The sequence below is a fragment of the Euprymna scolopes genome, chromosome 15 (assembly GCF_053919585.1).
Source record: "Euprymna scolopes isolate OS-2025 chromosome 15, ASM5391958v1, whole genome shotgun sequence".
NCBI classification, from domain to species: domain Eukaryota; kingdom Metazoa; phylum Mollusca; class Cephalopoda; order Sepiida; family Sepiolidae; genus Euprymna; species Euprymna scolopes.
In genome coordinates this window covers 64,763,437-64,784,573 of record NC_136496.1, presented here as the reverse complement: position 1 = coordinate 64,784,573, position 21,137 = coordinate 64,763,437, and the positions used below count along the sequence as shown (strand labels likewise).

The 21,137-nt window shown below is 34.6% G+C and overlaps 1 protein-coding gene and 1 pseudogene across 2 annotated transcripts in view; both read right to left on the bottom strand.

Moving 5' to 3' along the window:
* Positions 1-21,137, bottom strand: part of LOC145293846 (pyruvate dehydrogenase E1 component subunit beta, mitochondrial-like) — a 74,632-nt gene that overhangs the window by 23,957 nt on the left and 29,538 nt on the right. For both annotated transcript variants that reach the window (XM_080140526.1, XM_080140527.1), the window contains 3 exons: positions 18,712-18,819; positions 10,281-10,343; positions 1,060-1,095 (listed from right to left, as the gene is read on the bottom strand). In XM_080140526.1, coding sequence (XP_079996652.1) covers positions 1,060-1,095; positions 10,281-10,343; positions 18,712-18,819 — 207 coding nt within the window. The remainder of the gene's footprint in view (positions 1-1,059; positions 1,096-10,280; positions 10,344-18,711; positions 18,820-21,137) is intronic.
* Positions 15,387-15,532, bottom strand: LOC145294358 (U2 spliceosomal RNA; annotated as a pseudogene).

Below are 21,137 nucleotides of genomic sequence, written 5' to 3'. Positions count from 1 at the left end.
AACTTTGCTACAAAAATTGAGGTAAGGGAGATAACTTCTAGATACAAAATTATTTTCTTTTAATTATTTTCTAGATGGAAGGTTTCATCTAACATTAAAGAAAACATTTTGAGACAAACAAAATTGTCAATAGATTGTCCAGGCCAAAATCTTAATTTTAGATAGATATCTAATTGAAAAATTAACCCATCTCATTAACAGTGAACACAAAATGCTCTATTATAAGTTAATTCAACTAGACACATTAGCTGTAACTAATTTGGGACCAAGAAGGGAATACAGACTCTGGGCCTGCTTCACTTAGAAAAGGACAAATTTTATGACACCACTAACCTTCACCTTGGTACATTCGATCAGTTTTCGTGACCAAGAGTGCGTTTTTTATATATTTACATAATTTTAATTAATCTTTGGATTGATATTTGTTTTATTTAAAAACAAAAATACATAATTTCTTTAAAACCAAAATTTGGAATGATATTTTTACCATGTTTTGAATGAATATCACATTTAAAACCGTCAGCAGCAAGTAGATGTTTACAGGTAATATATTTATATAATTACAAAACAAAAAAATAATAACCGATGTAATACTTGAAAATTTAGAACCTTTTAAATAAAACTATTTAAACCAAAGCTTTTAAGGGCAGAAACAAATATAAAATAACTGACTTGTTTGGATGTCCATGGATATACCAAGGTGGAGATTAAAGCAGTGTCACCCGAAATCTGTCCTTTTTTTTTTTATAAGTGAAGCTGGTCCAGGGTCTGTATTCCCTGCTAGATCCCTAATTTGCATATTGCTTAAAAAAAAAAAAATATATATATATATTTTAATGATTATTTTGATTTTAATATAGTTCAATTTAAAACTATTGCTTTATTTAGCGTTCAAATGTTCCTTTCTAGCCTTTTCTTTAGTATGATCAACTTAAATTTTCAACAAGTTACAGTCCATTTCTAAAATGTTTAAAATTTTTCTTTCAAGTATCTCAAAACTGAAAACAGGAGCAAACCAACAAAGCTAGTCAGTATATATGAAAATAAATAAAAACTTACCATGGCTGCTCCAACAGCAATACCACAAAATCCATGCTGAGGAAAAATAAAATTATCAATTATAATCCAGTTTTTGCACAAGTTAATAACTTCTCATTAAATTAGTAATTACAATATCTTCCACTCAATAAAGACATAATATATTTGGATTTAAAAAAAAAAAAAAAAGAAAAGAAAGAAAAAAGTATTTCTATAATGTCATGCAAAAGTTAGCAAGTAAAACATATGCCTCTTTCTAGCCTATGGAAGAGGCCATTTCAAATGGCATGAGAAAGCAAGAAATCTAACCAAGTTAAACAACCACCTAAGACTTATCCTTCTTGAAATGTATTCAGAAGGAAATCTTCCATGTTATAATAAAAACAATCTAGGATTAAAGGAATCAAAAATAAAATGAGAACTAAGTTTAAAAAAAAATGTAAGGAAAGAAAATAAGAAAGCCAAGACCTCTGATGCTAAAACAGCCAGGGAAGCTTTACTGAAGGATTTTCTAATGAAAACTATGTGAAACAAAAAGAATGGCATTAATTTTTCCTGTTACTCCATATCTGAGGTTTGTTTTGGGACTTTTTTCAATACTGTTGTTAGCTTCGCTTTCCTTATGAAGCCACTTATCCTTTTTTCTATCTTTACTTTTGTTTTCATACAATACAGTCCTCAGCCTTTGAACCAATTACAAGAGGGAGGAATTATTTTAAAAAGATTAGTGATTGAACAGTACATAACTGCAAATCCCAACAGTAAAATGTTATGGAAATATGTACATTTAACTCTTTCTCACTTACATAGTTTCCATAAAAGCCAGATGAAATAGAACAGAGTTCAAAATTTAATAACTTTATTATAAAAAGATTTGGGGGGGGACAAAAAAAAACAACTAAATTTCTATAAATTAAAAAATAAAACATACAATTAAAATATTACTGAATTTAATCTTTACATGAAAGATTTTGAACTTTGAATATCATTAATATTTGTTTAATGTCCATTTTTACATACTGGCACGCATTGAAATAGCTTTCATAGATCAACTTTCAAAATGCTGAAGACCAACAACATTGCAAAACTTGTTTTTGCATTAGAAGTTGCTGGTAAATAAATCTAGTAGTGCAGGCAATTGATTGAGAGGAAGGTTAATTATAAGATGGGACAGATGCTCTGCACAAAGATCTTTGTAAAATCAGCATTTACCCAAATGAAGCTGATGAGTGTTAAATAAAGACAAAAATCCATTAATACTAACACTGTCATAACTGTAAATTATGATGCATGAATAGAAAAAAACGATTGAGCATTTGCACTTAGCATCTTTATACTAAAACATTCTGTGACCATAGGTTTCAATGTATAATTTTTTTTTTTTCTTACATGACTTTCATTTTTTTTTTTTTTTTTTTTTTTTTTTTTTTAAATCCAAATTTTAGGGAGACAGTTATTGAAATGATAAAATAAAATTTCTTTTCCTGTAAAACTTAAAATGTGCAATCATAAGAATTCTATACTAAAATGACATTGATGACTGAGGCAATGCTACGTCGATACAGCAGCTAAGTAACATTGGTACTTACCAAAACTGCACAACAAAGTTCCATTAAGTAAACAAAATTTTTAGAAAAAAAAAAAAAAAAAAAAAAAAAAAAATGAAGATATAATGCTATTAAACCGATACTTGTTCTAATCAAAATCCATTACATGATCTCGAAAACATCTAAAATTTAAATATTCTTTAGAAATTCATAATGACAGCTCTTTCATCTATAGAGAAAGAAAAACACACACCTAACTTTATATACAACCAAACTGGTAATATGTAGTGTGGTATTAGCCTTGGATGGGCTCTACCTGGTTCTTCAGTATATACAGAGACTATGTGTAGATGGTATTAAAAAGTGTCTTCTGCTCAACTGATACTGAAATTATGTCAATTTAGCACAGCAAATTACAACTTCATCCTGGCCAACATAAATAATAAAGAGAAAGCCTTAAAGTTTTTCTCTTGTCTTGTTTATATTTATTGCCTTTATTTTTCTTGTTTTGCAAACTTTCTCTTGTCCTAAGCTGAAATTCGTCACCCCCCCCTCTTGTATGGACAAAACACTGTTTACTCCTACTATATTCCAAGTAAACTAACGAAAAAAAAAAAAGCCTAGACAAAGTAAATTCCAGAATTTTTCACAAACCTGGATTTATTTTTTCCTACATTAGAAGATAGGACTTTAATACACTTAATATCTACAATTACTATAAGCTCGTTTGTATTGAAAATGTGGCTTCCTTGCTACCTATATCAAACCACTGAATATAGTTTGTCTTACTTTCAATTATATTTGTACCTGAAATATACAGTGATCTTAGGTACGTCACTAAGACTATTTTTCAATAGATACACAATGCTTTGTGTCTGACCTAATTGACCGTCTTTAATGACGAATTCCGACGCACCATGTACTAATAGTTTCTCTCATTATGGTAAAAACACCCCTGCTGGCTTGCTATATATATCCAATATATACTTTACCTCCAAGACGACTGCATTTGCCCGATTTGCATGTTAAAAAAAAATTTTTCACCCTCTAAACTTTACTTGACACTCTAAATTCTAATTATTAATTCTACTGTATTCTGTAAGTTTAATCCTCTCCTGAAAACTAACAATCTGCTCTATTCCTCAAGCTGCCACTCGTACATTACACATGTCTTTGGAGGAGGGGGGTCCTTAGCTCTCAGCCCTTAACTTTCGCATGCTGACCGATTGAAAGTCATTATCATTAAACATCTATACATTTCTACCTCTAAGGCATGCATTAGTTTATTCTTATCCAGGTAGATACCTACTAGCTATAGTCTGTACTTACATTTACAGCTATCTACACTTTTTTTTTTTTTTTTTTTTTTTTACATGGAGTTCACCACCTATCAAGGCCCAATGGCCACTCGGGAATAAGGGTTATTGTGTGTACAGTAATCAAAGAGATAGTATAGTATTGGAGAATTGATACTTGGGGGGGGGGGCGGTTCATCAGGAATTTGTTTGTGTTGGACTTGAAGTCGGGAGGGAAACAGGCAAGCGGAACAGAGTTCCACAGGCTTGCAGTTCTAAGAAAGAAGCTTTGTTCGTGGAATCTACGTTTTGATTTAGGCACAGATAAGGAGGGGGGAAAATTATTGACGGTGGTTTCAGCTAGTCTGGTGTTTTTGAAAAAGATTGGAGAGGAGGGACCAAAGAATGGAGCTCAGACGAGCACTTGCCATGGAAATAACGATAGAACAAAGACAGGCTCGCTACATCTCTTCTGTGGGAAAGAGGTTGCAGGGAAGAGAAAAGGCATCCCCCACTAAGCCATGAAGTCTATTTTGTACTCTATCAAGGCAGGATAGGCTGTTTTTAGCAGCTCCTGCCCAGACGTGGCAGCAGTACTCCATCTTTGGACGTACTTGCCTCTTATATAGATAGAGAATTGCATCATTAGCGAGATATCTTCTGGAGCGGTAGAAGGATCCCACCATTTTCCCCAGCGACCTTGGCCACAGACTTGATGTATGTGTTCCATTTAAGATCAGGAGTGAAGGTCAAACCCAGAAGCTTATCAAAACATGGGGCCTCCCCTAGACGAGAACCATCCATTTCAATTGATGCCAGATGGGGATCAGAGCGTTTATGATGTAGAGATAGGAGCTTGGTCTTAGATGCATTAAAGGTAACCAGCCACCTCTTTCCTCACTGTACCACGCGCTCAAGATCAGAGGAGAGAGAATCAAAGAGAACATCATTTACGGCCTTTGATGTGTTGCCATAGATGGTCGTGTCATCAGCATAGATGTCAACTAAGGATTTTAGTATTTGTTTTGGGAGATCATTGATGTAGCTCAGGAAGAGAGTTGGGCCCAGTATGGACCTCTGAGGGACACCAGCATTAATACTGTGGGCCTCTGATTTCTGCCCATCAACCACCACTCTTATGAGCCTATCAGAGAGAAATGATTTAATGATCGAGAAAACATTTCCAGTTATACCGTAGCTGGAAATCTTGTGTAGTAGGCCTTTATGCCAAACCTTATCGAAGGCCTTTGATATGTAGAGAGCAATTCCCCTAGAAATTAAGCTTTTGTCGAGAGATTCGCTAATCCTATGAGATATAACCGTTAGCACATCTGCTGTAGATCTAGCAGAATGGAAACCATATTGCGTGTCGCTAAGAAGGTTATTTCTGCTGAGGTGGTTGATTACTTCTCTATTTATTGTGGATTCCAGCAACTTACTCATGACACAGGAGACTTATTGGTCTGTACTGAGAGGGGGATAACTTATCACCTGAATTCTTCTTACATAGCAATAGCTGTCTCTTCCTTAGTCTTGCAATGATAAATACAAAAACTGAACCGATACTCTATAATGCAAAACAACTTCCTGATTCTTAAACGAAAGCTGAAGATATCTGCATTAGAAGTGGAAACATTTAATAACTACAACTTCCATATATTTGCATCTACTGGAAATCTACCCATATATCTATTTACTTTATTTTACATACTGAATATGCTATAGCTTATAATTTTATTTCAATTATACCTGTACTGTATTGTACTTCATATCAAAAATTACGTTACTTATATCTAAATTGAAGATACATCTTAACCCTCCTGCCATCTAAAATATCTAGAGCTTGGGCAACAAAATTTTTAGTTAATTAATATCAAGCCACTCTGTAGCGCGTTACCCTATTCCTAAGCCAACATAAAAAAAATAAATAAAAATTTTAATTATAAATTTACAGGAAAAATATTAAACCATATATTAACTCCTTCCAACAAACCTGTTGCAAATATAGCTGCTTCCACTGAAGCAACTTTTACTCACCCCCTCCTCCAGTAACAATGAAATAGCAATGTCCCTTAATTACTTTGAGGAGTGTATTTTTTCAACCCAGTAACATTAACTACCCACATGAGGTCACAGAAATACCTGGATTAGGACCCAGGCATGGGGCAAACCCTCTCAGTGGTGATGGACCCATAGATCTTCCCAGGTCATCCGTCTAGGAGAAGGAAAACTCTGAAGCTAAACCTAAGGGGAGGGAGGCCTTGGATAACAACCTTCCTAGAGCTGGTGACTCAAACAAATTACCGGTCTACAAACCTAAACTGCTTGAGTAGATAGGCACTATCACACGGCTTCCATACTCCTTTATCTATTAGCCAGGCTTAGAGGTCAAATCACAGGGACAGAAACACTCAGTGGTCGATCTTGTTTCCTGACTAGTGCAATGAACACCGTTTTCCCCATTCCCGACACATCCCATCCCTCTAATTTGGGCACTTGGGAGTGCTTGAATGCCATAATGCCAGTGCAAGTAGATTGTGTTGACCATCGTCTGATGGGTTGAAGGTACTAGATTGACAGTTCCTAGCTGCTGTTCCTAACTGGTAGTACAGGAGCTCTAACTCTTTGGTAGCGCTTAGAGCGGCTGCTCCATCAACAGTTGAATAATATCGGGATGTTTGTAGTACCATGTCACGCATGGAAAGGGACCCTGCACTCATCCCCAGTGGGCTTTCCTGAGCCCACAATCCTAGTAGATGGAAGGTCAACTGATGGCCTACTTGTGTTGCATGTCTGTTATTTTGCATAACCACTTGTTCAGCGTCCCTTACCTAACTGAAACTCTTTAAAAAAAATGATAGTACAATCTAAAATTACGCTTAAACCAGGACAAAACTCAAACAAAACCAAATTGCCTCCTCCCTTGAGGCTTGCATTTACGAACATCCGTGGGCTTAGAACTAATTTAAATGATGTTGAAGCATTTCTCCTAACAAACACTCCGGATATCTTAGCACTAAGTGAGACTAACCTACACTCCTCCATCCCCTCTACCTACTTTAACATGCCCGGATATCTCCTACTCTGCCGTAAGGACTGACAGACATATGTACGGGCTTGGAGTCTATATCCGAAACACCCTCCCCTTGACTAGAGAAATAAAACTAGAATCAGACGATCAAGCCTTTATGTGCTTTAGACTTAACATGCAACATAACATTAGTTACTTTTATTTTCTCTACTGCTCGCCTTCGACCCAGGACTGTACCTTAATAAACAAAGTCTCCGACAGCATAGATACAGCACTTTCCCCTCGACACTAGCGCACAAGTGCATATACTAGGTTACTTCAATGTCCACCACAGTAATTGGCTTGGATTTTCTACTTACATAGATGCAGCTGGTAGCACAACACATAGCTTCTCTGTTTCATTCCCTATCACAGATGGTTACGTTTCCAACCTGTTTCCCAGACCAGCAAGAACAACACGCATCACTTCTAGATCTGTTTCTGACCACAGTTCCCGATAATTATGTTACAAATGCCCACAGCCCACTTGGGAACGCTGATCATGCAGTGATAATGGTTGAAATCGCTCTTAACTCTAGAGCCAAAACTAAAGAGCCATTGCTCAAAACAACGAGATATTATAAAAAAGGCTAACTGGGAAGCCATCAGGGATTTCATCAAAGATGCCCCATGGCGAAATATCTTTTCACTTCCTGCTGAACAGCGTGCAAATGAGACTACTGAATGGTTCAAAACGGCAATTGAAGCACATGTTTCCACACGGAAATTTTATAGCAATCTCCAATGGTTTACTTATACTTGTGCAGCTGCCATTGCAGAAGGCAGCATGTGTACCGCAGATTTAACCGACATAATCCAGTTCAAACAAACAGAAGTATATAGAAGCCAGAAGTGTAAGAAAGAAATAGACACAGCTAAGAGAGAATTTACTGAAATCACCAAAAAACGTATCGAAGCACAGAAATTAAGAACCCGTGACCTCTGAAAAATCTACAACAGTGTAGTAAATAATGGGCAATCAACAATTCCCCACTATCCAACAATCATGAGGTTGTTTGCTCAGCAACCGAGAAAGTTAACATGCTTGCCAGTCGGTTTGCCTCCAACTCCACACTGGACCCTGCTAACCACCCCCCTCCCTGACTTTCCTTTGCAGACAAACGCCACACTAGATTATCTGAAAATTACTCCTCAGGTGCATACTATCATAAAAAAATCTTGACACTTCAAAAGCATGTGGACCTGATCTCATTCCGGCTGTGCTATTAAAAAAAGTGCTCCGCTGAAGTAGCTCCAGTTCTCTCCAAACTTTACAACAAATGCCTGAATGAATCTTGCTTTCCTGCCTGCTGGAAAACTGCTGTGGTACCAGTTTTCAAGAATTCTGGCAAAAAAACTGACCCAGTAAATTATTGCCCCATTAGCCTCCTCCCACTTTTCGCCAAAATATTTGAGTCCATAATTAACCAAGCTCTAGTTTATCACCTTACAGATGCTAAACTTCTGACCAACCAACAATATGGATTTAGGCAAGCCCGTTCCACAGCAGATATATTAACTAATCTCTGAACGTATATACCATTCACTGGGCAAAGCAGGGGAAGGTAGAGCAGTAGCTCTAGATATATCTAAGGCTTTTGACAGGGTATGGCATGAAGGTATTATCAGGAAAATCAGATCATACGGTATCACTGGAAGAATACTTAACATCATTAAATCTTTCTTAGATAAGAGAATAATTCAGACTGTCCTTGACGGTCATTCATCTAAACAAGGATATAAATGCAGGAGTGCCTCAAGGGTCTATCCTTGGACTTTTATTATTCCTAATATTTATAAATGACCTCCCTGACAAAATTGTCTGGGAGATGGGTATATATGCTGATGACACCACGCTCTATAACAGACATGACAGGAAAACAAATGAACACATATCTAAAGAAATGGCAGAAACACTAGAGGATGACTGCCAATCTGTAGTGGAATGGGGACAAAAATGGATGGTCATATTCAATGCTGCCAAGACTAAACTTGTTTCCTTCAATAATTACAAGAACATTCTCTACCACAAATAGCAATGGCCAAAGACTCTTTATCTGAAAGTACATCTTTTAAACTCTTCGGCCTAACGTTCACAGGAAACAGGAGTTGGAACAATTACATTGAGAGCATTGCCAGGACCGTTGCAAATAAGATAGGTTCTCTCTCTCCGTGCTAGAAAGCTACTAACGCTCAAAAGTATCCTGTACCTCTATAAGGCCACATTCGCCTATGTATGGAGTATTGTCATATTTGGGCTGGTGCACCTGCTACTAGTCTCACTCCTAGACAAGGTTCAAAAGAGTGTCATCAACCTGATAGGTCCTGAACGGTCATCAAAGCTTCAACCTCTGTCATCAACGAAATGTAGCATGATACTGCCTGTTCTACAAGTACTTTAACAGCGAATGCTCCGACGAACTGCAAGCACTTCTAACCCCCCCCCTCGATGTAAATACCCCCCACAAACCCGACAATTAGCTAAATCCCACTCCTTCACAGTAGAGATCCCTAGATGCAAGAGAGCCTTCTACTCCAGTAGTTTCTTCCCCAGAACCGCTAGACTGGAATTCCCTTCCGGGTTCCTGCTTCCCCAACTGTACTGACATGCAGAAGTTCAAGTGTAACATAAGCCAATATCTTGCTGCCCAACTTCCCACATAGTACCCCTGTAGCTTATGTCCCTGATAGTAGTTCCCTACATCAAAGTGGCAATGTGCCTTGTTTGGGGTGAAAAATGGAATTAAAAAAAAAAAAAAAAAAAAAAAAAAAACACACAGCAGAGGCAAAAGATTTCATAGCAAAAATATACAAAGGCTGCAGATGAGCACAACGATAAAGCCACAACAGATCAATTCAATAGCATTTTTCCAATATCAATAAACTAGTTTAACTTTAACATCTGTTACTAAGCAAGTTATGGTCAGGCTTCACTTTCAGTATAAATATTTCATTTGCTTACTTTCCAAGACGTTAGACACAATGTCAAGTGTGGGTTTGAGAAAAGTGTTTCTGCAGAACCAACTAGATTTGAACTTGAACATCCAACTTCTCAGTTTGTCATTAACACTACGTTTAAATAATGTTATTAAGGAAAATAAACAAGAAAAAAAAAAAAAAAAAACTGTACTTCTATTAGAGTAGACTAAATGTCCGAGAAAATAAAATAAGGATGAGAGGGGGGGTCGAGTAAAAAAAGTAAGATTTTTTTTGTTTAAAAACTTACTAATAAAGACGTCACAGTTTTTTTAAATATCTACTTTCTTAGTAAATGGTCAGAGATAATCTTTAAAAACATTGACAAAGATAAAATTTTTTATCTGCACTTACTTCAGTAATTGGGGTGTCCTTGATTCTCTCATCTCCATGTTTTTTCCACAGACCTCGAGTAACCTAGAAAGAAAATGAATTCAAGTTAACTTTCTATTTTAGGATCAAATAATCAGTTGAAACAAAAGCAGTTTCGGATTCATTTTGATAATTGCAGGTTCAGCATTGTGGTAAAAGCATTCGGAAAGTGAAAAATCAAATCAGTTAAAAAATAAAATATCAGGTCGACAAGAAAGTTCTTGCTGTTTTTAACTTAAATTAAGATGAACATCTTAGCTCAAATAAAAATTTATTGATCAAAATAAGCACCATCATTCCAGTAACATAAAAATCTTGTGTTCTGGTGGTGATGACGTCGCTAAAGACGTTTTTGATATTGCTTAGGTTTTTTAAGCATTTCTCATGCAGAAAGTCGTTAAGTTGGTTGAAAAAGTGGTAGTTGGTAGATGAGAAGTCTGGAAAGTATGGGGATGAGGCAAAGTTTTATAGCTGGATTTGTTTAACTTCTACAGGGTCGATTTAGCAATGTGCAGTCGGGCATTGTTGTGGAGGAGAATTCGGCCTTTTCTGTTGAGTAATGCTGGGTGTTGTCAAAGTTTCTGATGCATTTAATTCATTAGTTGACAGTACTTCACCGCTGTAATGGTTTCACCTGCATTAAAAAAACAGATGAGACCAGTCGCAGACTATCAGTCAGCATGACCTTCTAGTGCAAACCCCCCCCCCTTTAAACTAACCCCCCCTGAAACTAACCACTTCTCAAAGAAAACTCTAAAGTGTGTAAGACTATAATGTATATATGTGTAAGAATATAAAATAACATTCCACAACTCTTCTCAACCTGGCTTTGGAAGTGTCGTGGAGCTTCATTGGCATCTAACCAGAGCTGAGCATTGCCAGTTATCGAAAAGAATCCAGTCGATAAACTGGGTATTTCTTGTTGCGTGGAAAATGACACTTCATAATGGTGTTTCTTTTGGTTGTTGTTTAATTTGGGAGGTGCCGAGTTATCATTTTTGTTTTTCCAATCTTTCAAGTGGTTGGAAATTGTATACATTACGTCTAATTCAAAAGCAAGCTCTCAAACAGTTGTGCGTAGATTGGCTTCAACTAAGGCTCTTAATTGATCTTTGTCAACATCCAATGGCCGACCACTACGCTCATCATTTTCAAGACTAGTTGCTGTCCCAAAATTTCTTCAACCACCATTGTGTTGTGGTTCCTGGGCCAAACGCTTCGTTGATATCATGAACCATTTCAGCAGCTTTTCAGCCTAGTTTGAATAATAATTAAAAAAAAGTTTTTTTTAAATTGTGCAATTTTGCTCCCCTCCTTTTGTATTTAACATTCTAAAAAGGCAATTTTTTTCTTTTTTTTAAACGATTGTAATTTCAATGATTAGATAGAGCAAAAACCGCTTTTTTAAAATATATAAAATAAAGGTTTTATAACAAAAACTTATTTTAAAATACATTTGAAATCAAAATTAAAAATTCCACAACTCTTCTCAACCTAATGCTTAAAAATAAAAAAAGGATTGGAAGAATAAGATGAAGTCATCATTTTAACATGAAGGAAAAACTCATAAAATAACGTCGTTTGCAACATTAGGAGTTGGATTCAGACCTTATAACTTTCAATTCTTCAATTTTAGATAAATCTTATTGTTGATTGCACCAGACAAATCGGATTCTTGTAAATGTTCACTTGGGCTTGACCAGCAGCTGAAAATGCTAGAATATGCCAGGCACCGATTTAGTTGATCAGCTAATAAAAAAGTGATAAACATGCTTAGCCAATAACAAGCAAAACAGACGACTTGATAAATGAGAAAAAAAAAAAAAAAAAAAAAAATTAGTTTTTAATCAGTCATAATGGAACAAAATGAATTTAACCAGCCTTGATAATTTACAGATGCCAGAGGAAGTCCTAAACTAACTCATTTTCCCTTAAAGATGCATAAGGGGGAATGCATCCTTTGTTTTTAAACACGCAAAGTTTTTAACTTATTTACACAGAAAATGAAATATTTATTCATGAAACTTACAGTAGGTTATATTTTGTTTCATTTTTCTACTTTCAAAAAATTGTAATTGGTATCCAATAAATGTTATTTTCCATTTCCTAGCATTTTAATTTTTTTTATTTTGATTGGTGCTTAGCATATTCTGATGGTTTACAGTATATTCCAGACATTTACAAGAATTTGGTGCATAAGGTGCAACAGTATCATCGATTGTTATCAATACAAAATAGAATATTTTTTGCGTTCAATTTTATTTTAGTCAGACAAATTTGGAATTTTTGACAGACGCGACGGATCCTGATGAGACCAGTATCATTTTGAAACTAGATGTCCGACGACATCTCGAAAAATTGGCCAAGAAACAACAATTTCTTCACCCTCAAATGGCAAGTTTTCTACAAGGAGGGCTTGGTTTTTGCGTCACCATTTTCATAAGTCATTGTGTCAGTTGGCTTGACTATGCTTAATTTCAACGTTCGGAATTTCCACTCGGGCGATGTAGACATTGGCTAAGACGTCACTTTTAACCTTTTTTTTCTTCACGTTAAGGGTTCGAGCCTGCCTGCTACCACTTTTTTTTTTTTTTTAACACCTCTGCCTACTGTTGTTTTGATTCCCCCCACCCTCACTACTGCCACATTTTTTTTTAATGCTGTAAATTATATATATAAAAAAAAAAAAAAATTGATGAAACAATGAATGATCCTTTGTTAATGTCCAGATTAATATTCATATTTACCTGACCAGGAAGTTAGATACAAGGTCAAATGTTTTGAAAAACCAATGCACTAGGTACTCTTGCCTACAAAATAATTCCTGAGTAAGCAGCTTCTTTGGCATTCCGTTGTATAGTTGCCTCAGGTGATTAACCTGAAACTAACCACTTCTCAAAGAAAACTCTAAAGTGTGTAAGACTAAAGAAATATAAAATAACATCTGAATTAGTGGAGAAAAAATAATTTTCAAACAAGAAAAACAATGTAGAAATTGGTAAAGAAAACAGGAAAAACAGTTTCATTATGAAATAGATTGGTTTTCTTAATTCCTCCAAAATCATCATATTGAAACTATGGGTTATCTTGAACTTTTCAGTACATTTTATTTTGGCTATTAAACTATTCATAAAAATAGTGTTTTCATCTAACACATGCCGTTAATCAGTTATGTTGAGCAACATTATCAAAAATGTCACAGGGGAGGAAAGAATAATAGACCTCTACTTGGGGTCATAGCATGGCACAATTTTGATAAAAAAGTAGTTACAAGCTTCTTTCTATTTTTTTTTTTTTCTAAGACATTGCTTTTTAATTATTTTTCACATAAAAAGATGAACAGTTGGTTTCAAAACTGATAGATTATAATTTCTCAGGAGACAGGTCTATATTGTTCTCGCCCAAATGTTTGTCGAAAAACCTAAATCAGATAGTCAACCATTCATATATTCTCAAATTGTTAATAAATTTAGTTAACTTATAACCATGTGGTAATAGATAGATATGCAGTTATAGCTGCTGCAAAACATTAATGAATTTAAAATATTGTGTCTGGTTTGGAGAAAAGGGACTCTAAAGGAAATGGAAATCCATTAGATCAGTAGAAGGCGAGTTAGAAAAAAAACACAAAAAAATGCTAGTCTTCCATGAAAAAGGAGAAGAAAACACTTTCACTCCAAGATCGACACTATTTCCATAAATGCCTTGCATATTTACTAAACCAAGTTATGAGACATCTAGTTTGTATTCAACTTCGTGTAGCCTGTGGTAAGCATAGTAATGCTTATATCTTCAGAGTAAAGTATTTTGTTTTTTTATCTTTACTGCAAATCAAATAATTGACCTTTACTAAAACAAGAGGTCTTATCACCACTTGACAGTTTTTTTTTTGTTTGTTTACATTAATGGTATTTGTGATAGGATTTTCAAGTTAAATTCAATTTTTTTTTTTTTTTTTTTACAGTATATTTTTATTATTAAATTTTTTTTTTATATTTTTATTATTAATTTTTTTTTTTACAGTATATTTTTATTATTAAATTGTTAGGTGAAAGTACAGAATAGTTAAAAGCCCCCTCCCCATGTTAAGAATGGAGTTGCACAAGAAAGATCAATTACAGAATAGTTAAAAGATGATAATGATTTTTTAATTTTGCATGTTCTGTAAAAAATGTGGGTTCTGCGTTTCCTTTTTAAGCAAGTAAAGGCAAATATATTTTCAACTACAGCATTTGTTTGTACATTTTTGTACCAAAGTTTGTATTAGCAATACACATGAAAAGACTGAAGTTGCTTAAAACATCTCAATGGCACACAGAACTTGCTGATCTAAGAAAGAATCTTTAGATTTTTTAAAATTTGATAAAAAAATAAGTTATTTTTCTGTCTTACATGTTTGAATATTTTACCCCTTATGACCATGAGTTTTATCACATTTTTTATACTTTTTCAGTAAAAAACGTTAAAACACAAAATTAAGCAATGAAATTGTCCATATAAGTGTATTATTGAGCAAGGAATCGGAAGGTCATTGAAAATCTCCAGAAATGAACGGTTTCCAAGTAATCTACAGCAAATGCACATAAATATGCTGTAATATCTTAAGAACATATCCATTAAAAGAAAAGTTAAAACTCAAAATTCATTACAATCCAACTTTATGTACAAAAAAAAAAGTAAAATCTAATATAAGGACTATGTAAAACTAAATATATATTACAAAATTTCTTTGGTATCATTGTACATTAACACCTTCCGCTAAATCCACCTTTCCATCTCCCAAAAATGAGATTCTACTCTTAGATAATTACAGGTGAATCTGCCAAAACAAGGCTGATAGTCATTAGTCGCATGCTCTCGTATAATGAATGAATGCCTGAGTGTAGGATTGACATGAAATTCTTAAAGATAAACTAAAATGACCGAAAAATGGGCTGAAATAACTTAAGTAAATGACTTAGAATGACTTTAATGAACTTAAGGATGAATTGAATGACCTTAAGAATGACTTGAATGCTTAAAAATAACTGGAATCCTTCAAAAACAACTTGAATGATCTGGAGAATGACTTGAATGGCTTTGAGACTGACTGGTTGTAAAGTGGGTGATCATTTTACATTAAATTAATACAGAAAAGTAATCCCCCACTTTATATCAAAGTTACAAACATAAGTACAGCATGTAGTAAGAACAGATAGTACACTTTGATCTTGGCCAAAAGGCCAAGAAAAGCTTAAAAAGCTAAGAAAGCATCTATTAACAACAGATCAAGCACAAAAGTGTTACGGACAGACCGACCGACTTATAGAGTCGCTTGCACGCGACCAAAAACCTGAATATATATATATTATAGAATTTAATGTAAAATAATCCCAGATTTCGGGGCCTTCTAGTGTTTTAGGGCAGATAATTTTTTTCTAAAATATCCTGCGAGTTTTTCTTGATAGGGATCTGCTTTTATTCAAGTTAGACGATTATGTGTGGTTTTAAAAGGGTTATTGTAGGAGGGGAAACTTGCCACTTGGACTTCAGATAAGTTTAAGGACAATTATATGTCAATGCACTGAAAACTTGACAGTAAATAAAAACTATTTTAGAATTTAGAGTGGGGGATTAATTTCATATAAATTTAATATAAAATAATCTATTGTTTCCCAGTCATTTAGCATTTCAGAGTAGTTCATTTTTTTTTTCTATGGGAAATAAGAGTTAAGAGCCAAAATGCAGAGATAAAGAGCAAGCAGATCATCTTCGTAAACTTGAAAAAAGAAAAGCTGTAGCAGTTCTCACCAGAAACTTCTACATGCTCTGGACTCCATTCACCAAATGGCAATACAGCAGCTCTGGTATTTTGTACCTACTTATAGTACAACCTTGAAAATTACTTCAATGTTTGGGTCCTTGAACTATCAGGTGGATAACACTTGCCAGGGGGAAAAAAAAAAAAAAAAAAATTTGTCTCCAGCACCTTTTCTTGTGACACTGCTCACGCAAAACAGTCAACTCCAAGAGCAGCATTTTCTTTCTCGTCAGAAAGATCACTCGTGGAAAGTGAGGATGAACAGACAGCAGCAAGAGTTATAGAGCTACCGAAGGTGTATCTACACTGCATTTTCTACTTTCCATTAGTTTCGATGTAGGTGCAAGTGGTTTTCTTGTATGTATTGTACAAGATGCACAGCATGCTCTCCTATAAAGCCTTAACTGTGACATGAGGTCAAACAACTGAAGAGTCAATGAGAGTTTTATATCAGCATTTCAGCCTCCTAGATGGATCATTTAGCAAGATCTACGAATACATCTCATCAAGTGGAATATCCATACACCCACTAAATATTTCTACAACTCCATTTGGAAAAAAGGTTTCATTCCTCTTACATGTGTTACATGTCTTATGATAAATAGGAATAAGTACAATTTATAGCATGAAATAAAAACCTGGTGAGAATATAGGAAAGAAAATAAAAATTGTGTTCATGACTTTTTAACTTTAATGGACTTGTAAATTAAGAATTATAAAGACCGAAAAGCTAGTTTCACTGAAGTAAATAAAAAAACAAAAAAAAAACGGGCAGATTGTTTGCAAAGTAAAAAATAATGAAAAAAGTATACAGTGTTTTTTTTTTTAATCCCCAAAAACAGTTTAAAAAAAAACAATTTTGGGTTTGGAACAGAAACTGCAACAATAAAATGAGACCAACAAGATTCTAACCCATGCCTAAGAATTGGGTTGTTGTCTTACAAGTTCACTACTAAAAACCTTACAGTTAGCAAAAATCAAAATATTATCACAGTAATAACCTTCCTTTCACTATCATTATTGCCTGCATCACATCCTCAATATCTGATGATAACACTTCCTTTCAAACACAGATAATTTTGTAGTAGAAACATACTACACCATCCTCATTAGAATTCTTTTCCGTCAACAAGAAGGGTTCATCTTAGACCTAGTCGTCCCAGCTCCTCTACAGAGTTAAAAAAAAAAAAATAAATAAATAAATAAATAAAATGGTTAATCAATTTGGAACTGAACCTGCTTACCCACCTCTGAATCTGGAGTAGCTACAGATAACTCAATCGTTGACTTCAGATTGCTAGGCTTGGCAGCCTTTGTGAGTGATGCAGTAGAAAGGACGGATCGAACCAACTCAATTCACTCGAGGTGAATGCTGTTTCAAGTAAAAATAATAAACTTCTGTTTACAGATATTCTATACTTAAGATATCTCGTATTTACAACGTTCGTATCCAAATAAAGTGAATTTCCAGAGATGAGTATGTGCAATCGAGTGTCCCTAGGGTTTATCCTCTTCATATGTTAATCTCCCAAATCAATTGACCAAAAAGGTACTATTCTTTGTGATCGATGTGAAACTTATACTCAAGATGCAACAGCCATCATATCAGCTCTCTGCCTCCTGACTATCAGTTTTTCCACCTCAACTATTCAATATCATGTGAAGGACTTTGGTATAGTTGTTGACAATTCCTTCAAACTAATGCACTATTGTATCGTAACGGTGAACAAAGCTGAAAGTGTTCGCTACATGATTCAGAAATCTTTTCTCAACCTAACAGACACTTTCTGTCCTTTCTACATAATGCTGGTATGACCTTATTCTTGATTAGGCCATCCAAACAATAGATCCTTATCTTCAACAAGATCTTCTACAACCGGATAGCGTTCGATGGTTGATAACAGGATTCTTCATGCCTATGTAAAAAAGCAGCTCCAAATGTTAAATCTGTCTTTACTTGAACAGATGTGAGGAGACTTGATTCCGGCATACACCAACAGGAATTTAAATCTACCTTTTTTTTGCAAGTGTAAAGTCGCAGTCTCCATATGCACCTAGAAAAATGTAAAATAGAGAGGCAGCCTTCTTTGGGTTTCTGCTTTATGGAATAGCTTGTTAGATCATGATAAAGAGCATCATATCAAGGTTTAAAGAGACATTCGACAAAAATTATATGGATTATATGAATTTCTTATACCTATGCCTTTACATGGCTTGTTGCACTTTGCTAATTTTTTGATAAATCTGATTCACTCTAGTAAAAGTAATGGGTTCCAAATCAGACAACATATTTTTAGAGTAAACTTGAATCTTTTTGGAAAGATGTTTTTCGACAATTGCTAAATCATAAAATTCTCAGTCAAGTAGTTAAGGTCCTTATTCGTAGGCAATAGTTTGAAATCAGAGTTTTAAAAATCTAATATCCAGATTTACCTGCTATCTGATAAGCCCATATAACTCTAGTCTCAATAAACCCATTTATATATAAAATAAAATGTATCAATTTATCTTAGAGATAAGATCCATTAATAAATGCCTGAAGTTCAAAGTCAATGATATAAGATCCACTTAGCCACGAGTCAAAAGAATAAAAAGTCGGTGAAGATAACATACTTTGTATGCGCCGTCATAGAGAGCGACTTCTTCCCCCAACAAGAAGACTTTATCATCTCGTGTAATCTCCTCATCTATGGCCATGTTCAGGGCATCTCTCACAGCCACCTGAAAAGAAATACAGAAAAATTTTGAAAACAAGAAAAATAGTCAGAAAACCAAGAAAACACACTTCATTAATTACATTCATATTTGTCGAGACTAATAGTTTCCAAGCTTTTCTAACCGACAACCAACTACCTTAAATTTCAGTATTTTTTTTTCAAGATCACAAGATAAGAGTGTTCATAATAATTATCAAAATCCAATTTATCTTATATTTTTTCATTTCAAAACCATTAAAAAGATTTAATATCAATAAATTGCAATAGATAAACGATTCAGTGTAATATTGGTGTGTTTGAGAGCTGGAGAGCATGGGTGACTGGAAATTAGTGGTGGGACGATTAATCGGAATCGGAATCGTTAATCGTAAGAATCGTGTATTTTGGGAGGTATCGGAATCGGAATCGCATCGTTAAAAAATACCTTAATTTTCCGATTCCTTCATTACGATTCTTTTAGTCTGATGTTGAAAAAAAAAAATATATCCTGATATTTCTAACCGCAAGAGAGAAATGTAGCATGTTATAAAAAGAAACCAAAGAAATTCATTATTAACAGGGCAATGCTTAGTGCGCCTCCCTTACAAGGTTCATTCATTCAGATCTATTGTAATCAAAACTACAAAAGAGTTAACTTGAAAAGAAGTATGCAGGGCTCTATTGCGAGTAAAAATAAAAAAACGCTTATCTTTTTGGCGATTGTTTTTTTTTTTACTGACAAAACTTCTAATACTGAATGAAAATGCTTTTTCAACTTCTTAAAATAAAATGAGCAAAGTCAAATTATTTAAACAGTAAACGGTTTAATAGAACAATGTACTTTTTTTTCTTTTTTTAAAAGAAGGCTTTTGAAAGAAATATCTCTAAAATGAAATTGATCACGTTGTATTATTTCGCAAAATTTGGACAGTAGTCTGCTTCTTTTGAAGTTTCAAAAAAACCGACCCCATACCTATCTCTTCCAAACCTAAAGTTATTAAATAACCCCTTCGTTAATTTAAGGGTAATTAATTCAATTCAGTCAAGTTGTTTTTTTTTAAATTTCATTGAAATAAAATCCATTTTTTAAATTTTTTTCTCCAGAAAGATAAAACCCTGAATTTGATTATATTAAAAGCAGAATAATATAATCTTTTTTCTAGAATTTTAAATTGAAAATTAAAAAAAAGTGTTTGACGCAGTTTTTTGCCGAACGAAAAAGAAATTAATATATATATGTTTAAAAGGTTTTGTAATCAATTAATTTTTATGTCTAAATAATATTTACGATTAATTAAATAATTTCATTTTAAAAAGTATTTATAAATAGAATTTTACTTAAGACTTATAGTTTAGCAATATTGAACCGCATCAACCATGTGTGAATTGAACATAGTCAACAAAAAAAAATTCCAAAGAAAATGCATATTTGCATTTCATTATGTAAACTTTTATACATTGGTTTCAAAAATTAAATTCTATAAGTTTTTTTTGTTAACTACCGGTTGGTACAATTTACCGCCCCATCCCTTTATATTTTTTTCTTTTTGTCTTTTTAGCGTTTTTTTTTTCTTTTTTTTTACACAGTGATCACCACTTATCAAGGCCCGGAAGCCACTCAGGGATAAGGGTTATTGCAAGTACATTACGTTAGTGTGGAGATTTGATGAAGTGTTTAATTAGGGGGGCGGTTCATTAGAAATTTGTTAACATTGGACTTGAAGACATCCAAGTTGTAGTCTGGAGAGAAGCAGGCAGATGGAACAGAGTTCCACAGGCGTGCAGTTCTAAGAAAGAAGCTTTGTTCATGGAATCCGCGTTTTGATTTAGGAACAGATATAGAGTGGGGGAAATTTTTCACAGTGGATTCAGCTAGACGGGTGTTTTTCATGAAAGATTGGCGAGGGGGGACCAGGGATTGGAGTTCAGACGAGCACCTGCCATGAAAATAATGATAAAACAAGGATAGGCTCGCAACGTCTCTTCTGTGGGAGAGAGGTTGCAGGGTAGAGAAAAGAGCATCCCCCACTAAACCACGAAGACTATTTTGTACTCTTTCAAGGCATGATAGGCTGTTTTTGGCAGCTCCTGCCCAGATATGGCAACAGTATTCCATCCTTGGACATACTTGGCTTTTATATAGATAGAGAATTGCATCAGTAGTGAGATATCTTCTGGAGCGGTAGAAGGATCCCACCATCTTTCCAGCGACCTTGGCAACAGACTTGATGTACGTGTTCCATTTCAGATCAGGAGTAAAGGTCAAACCCAGAAGCTTGTCAAAACACGGGGCCTCACCCAGACGAGAGCCATCCATCACAATTGATGCCAGCTGGGGATCAG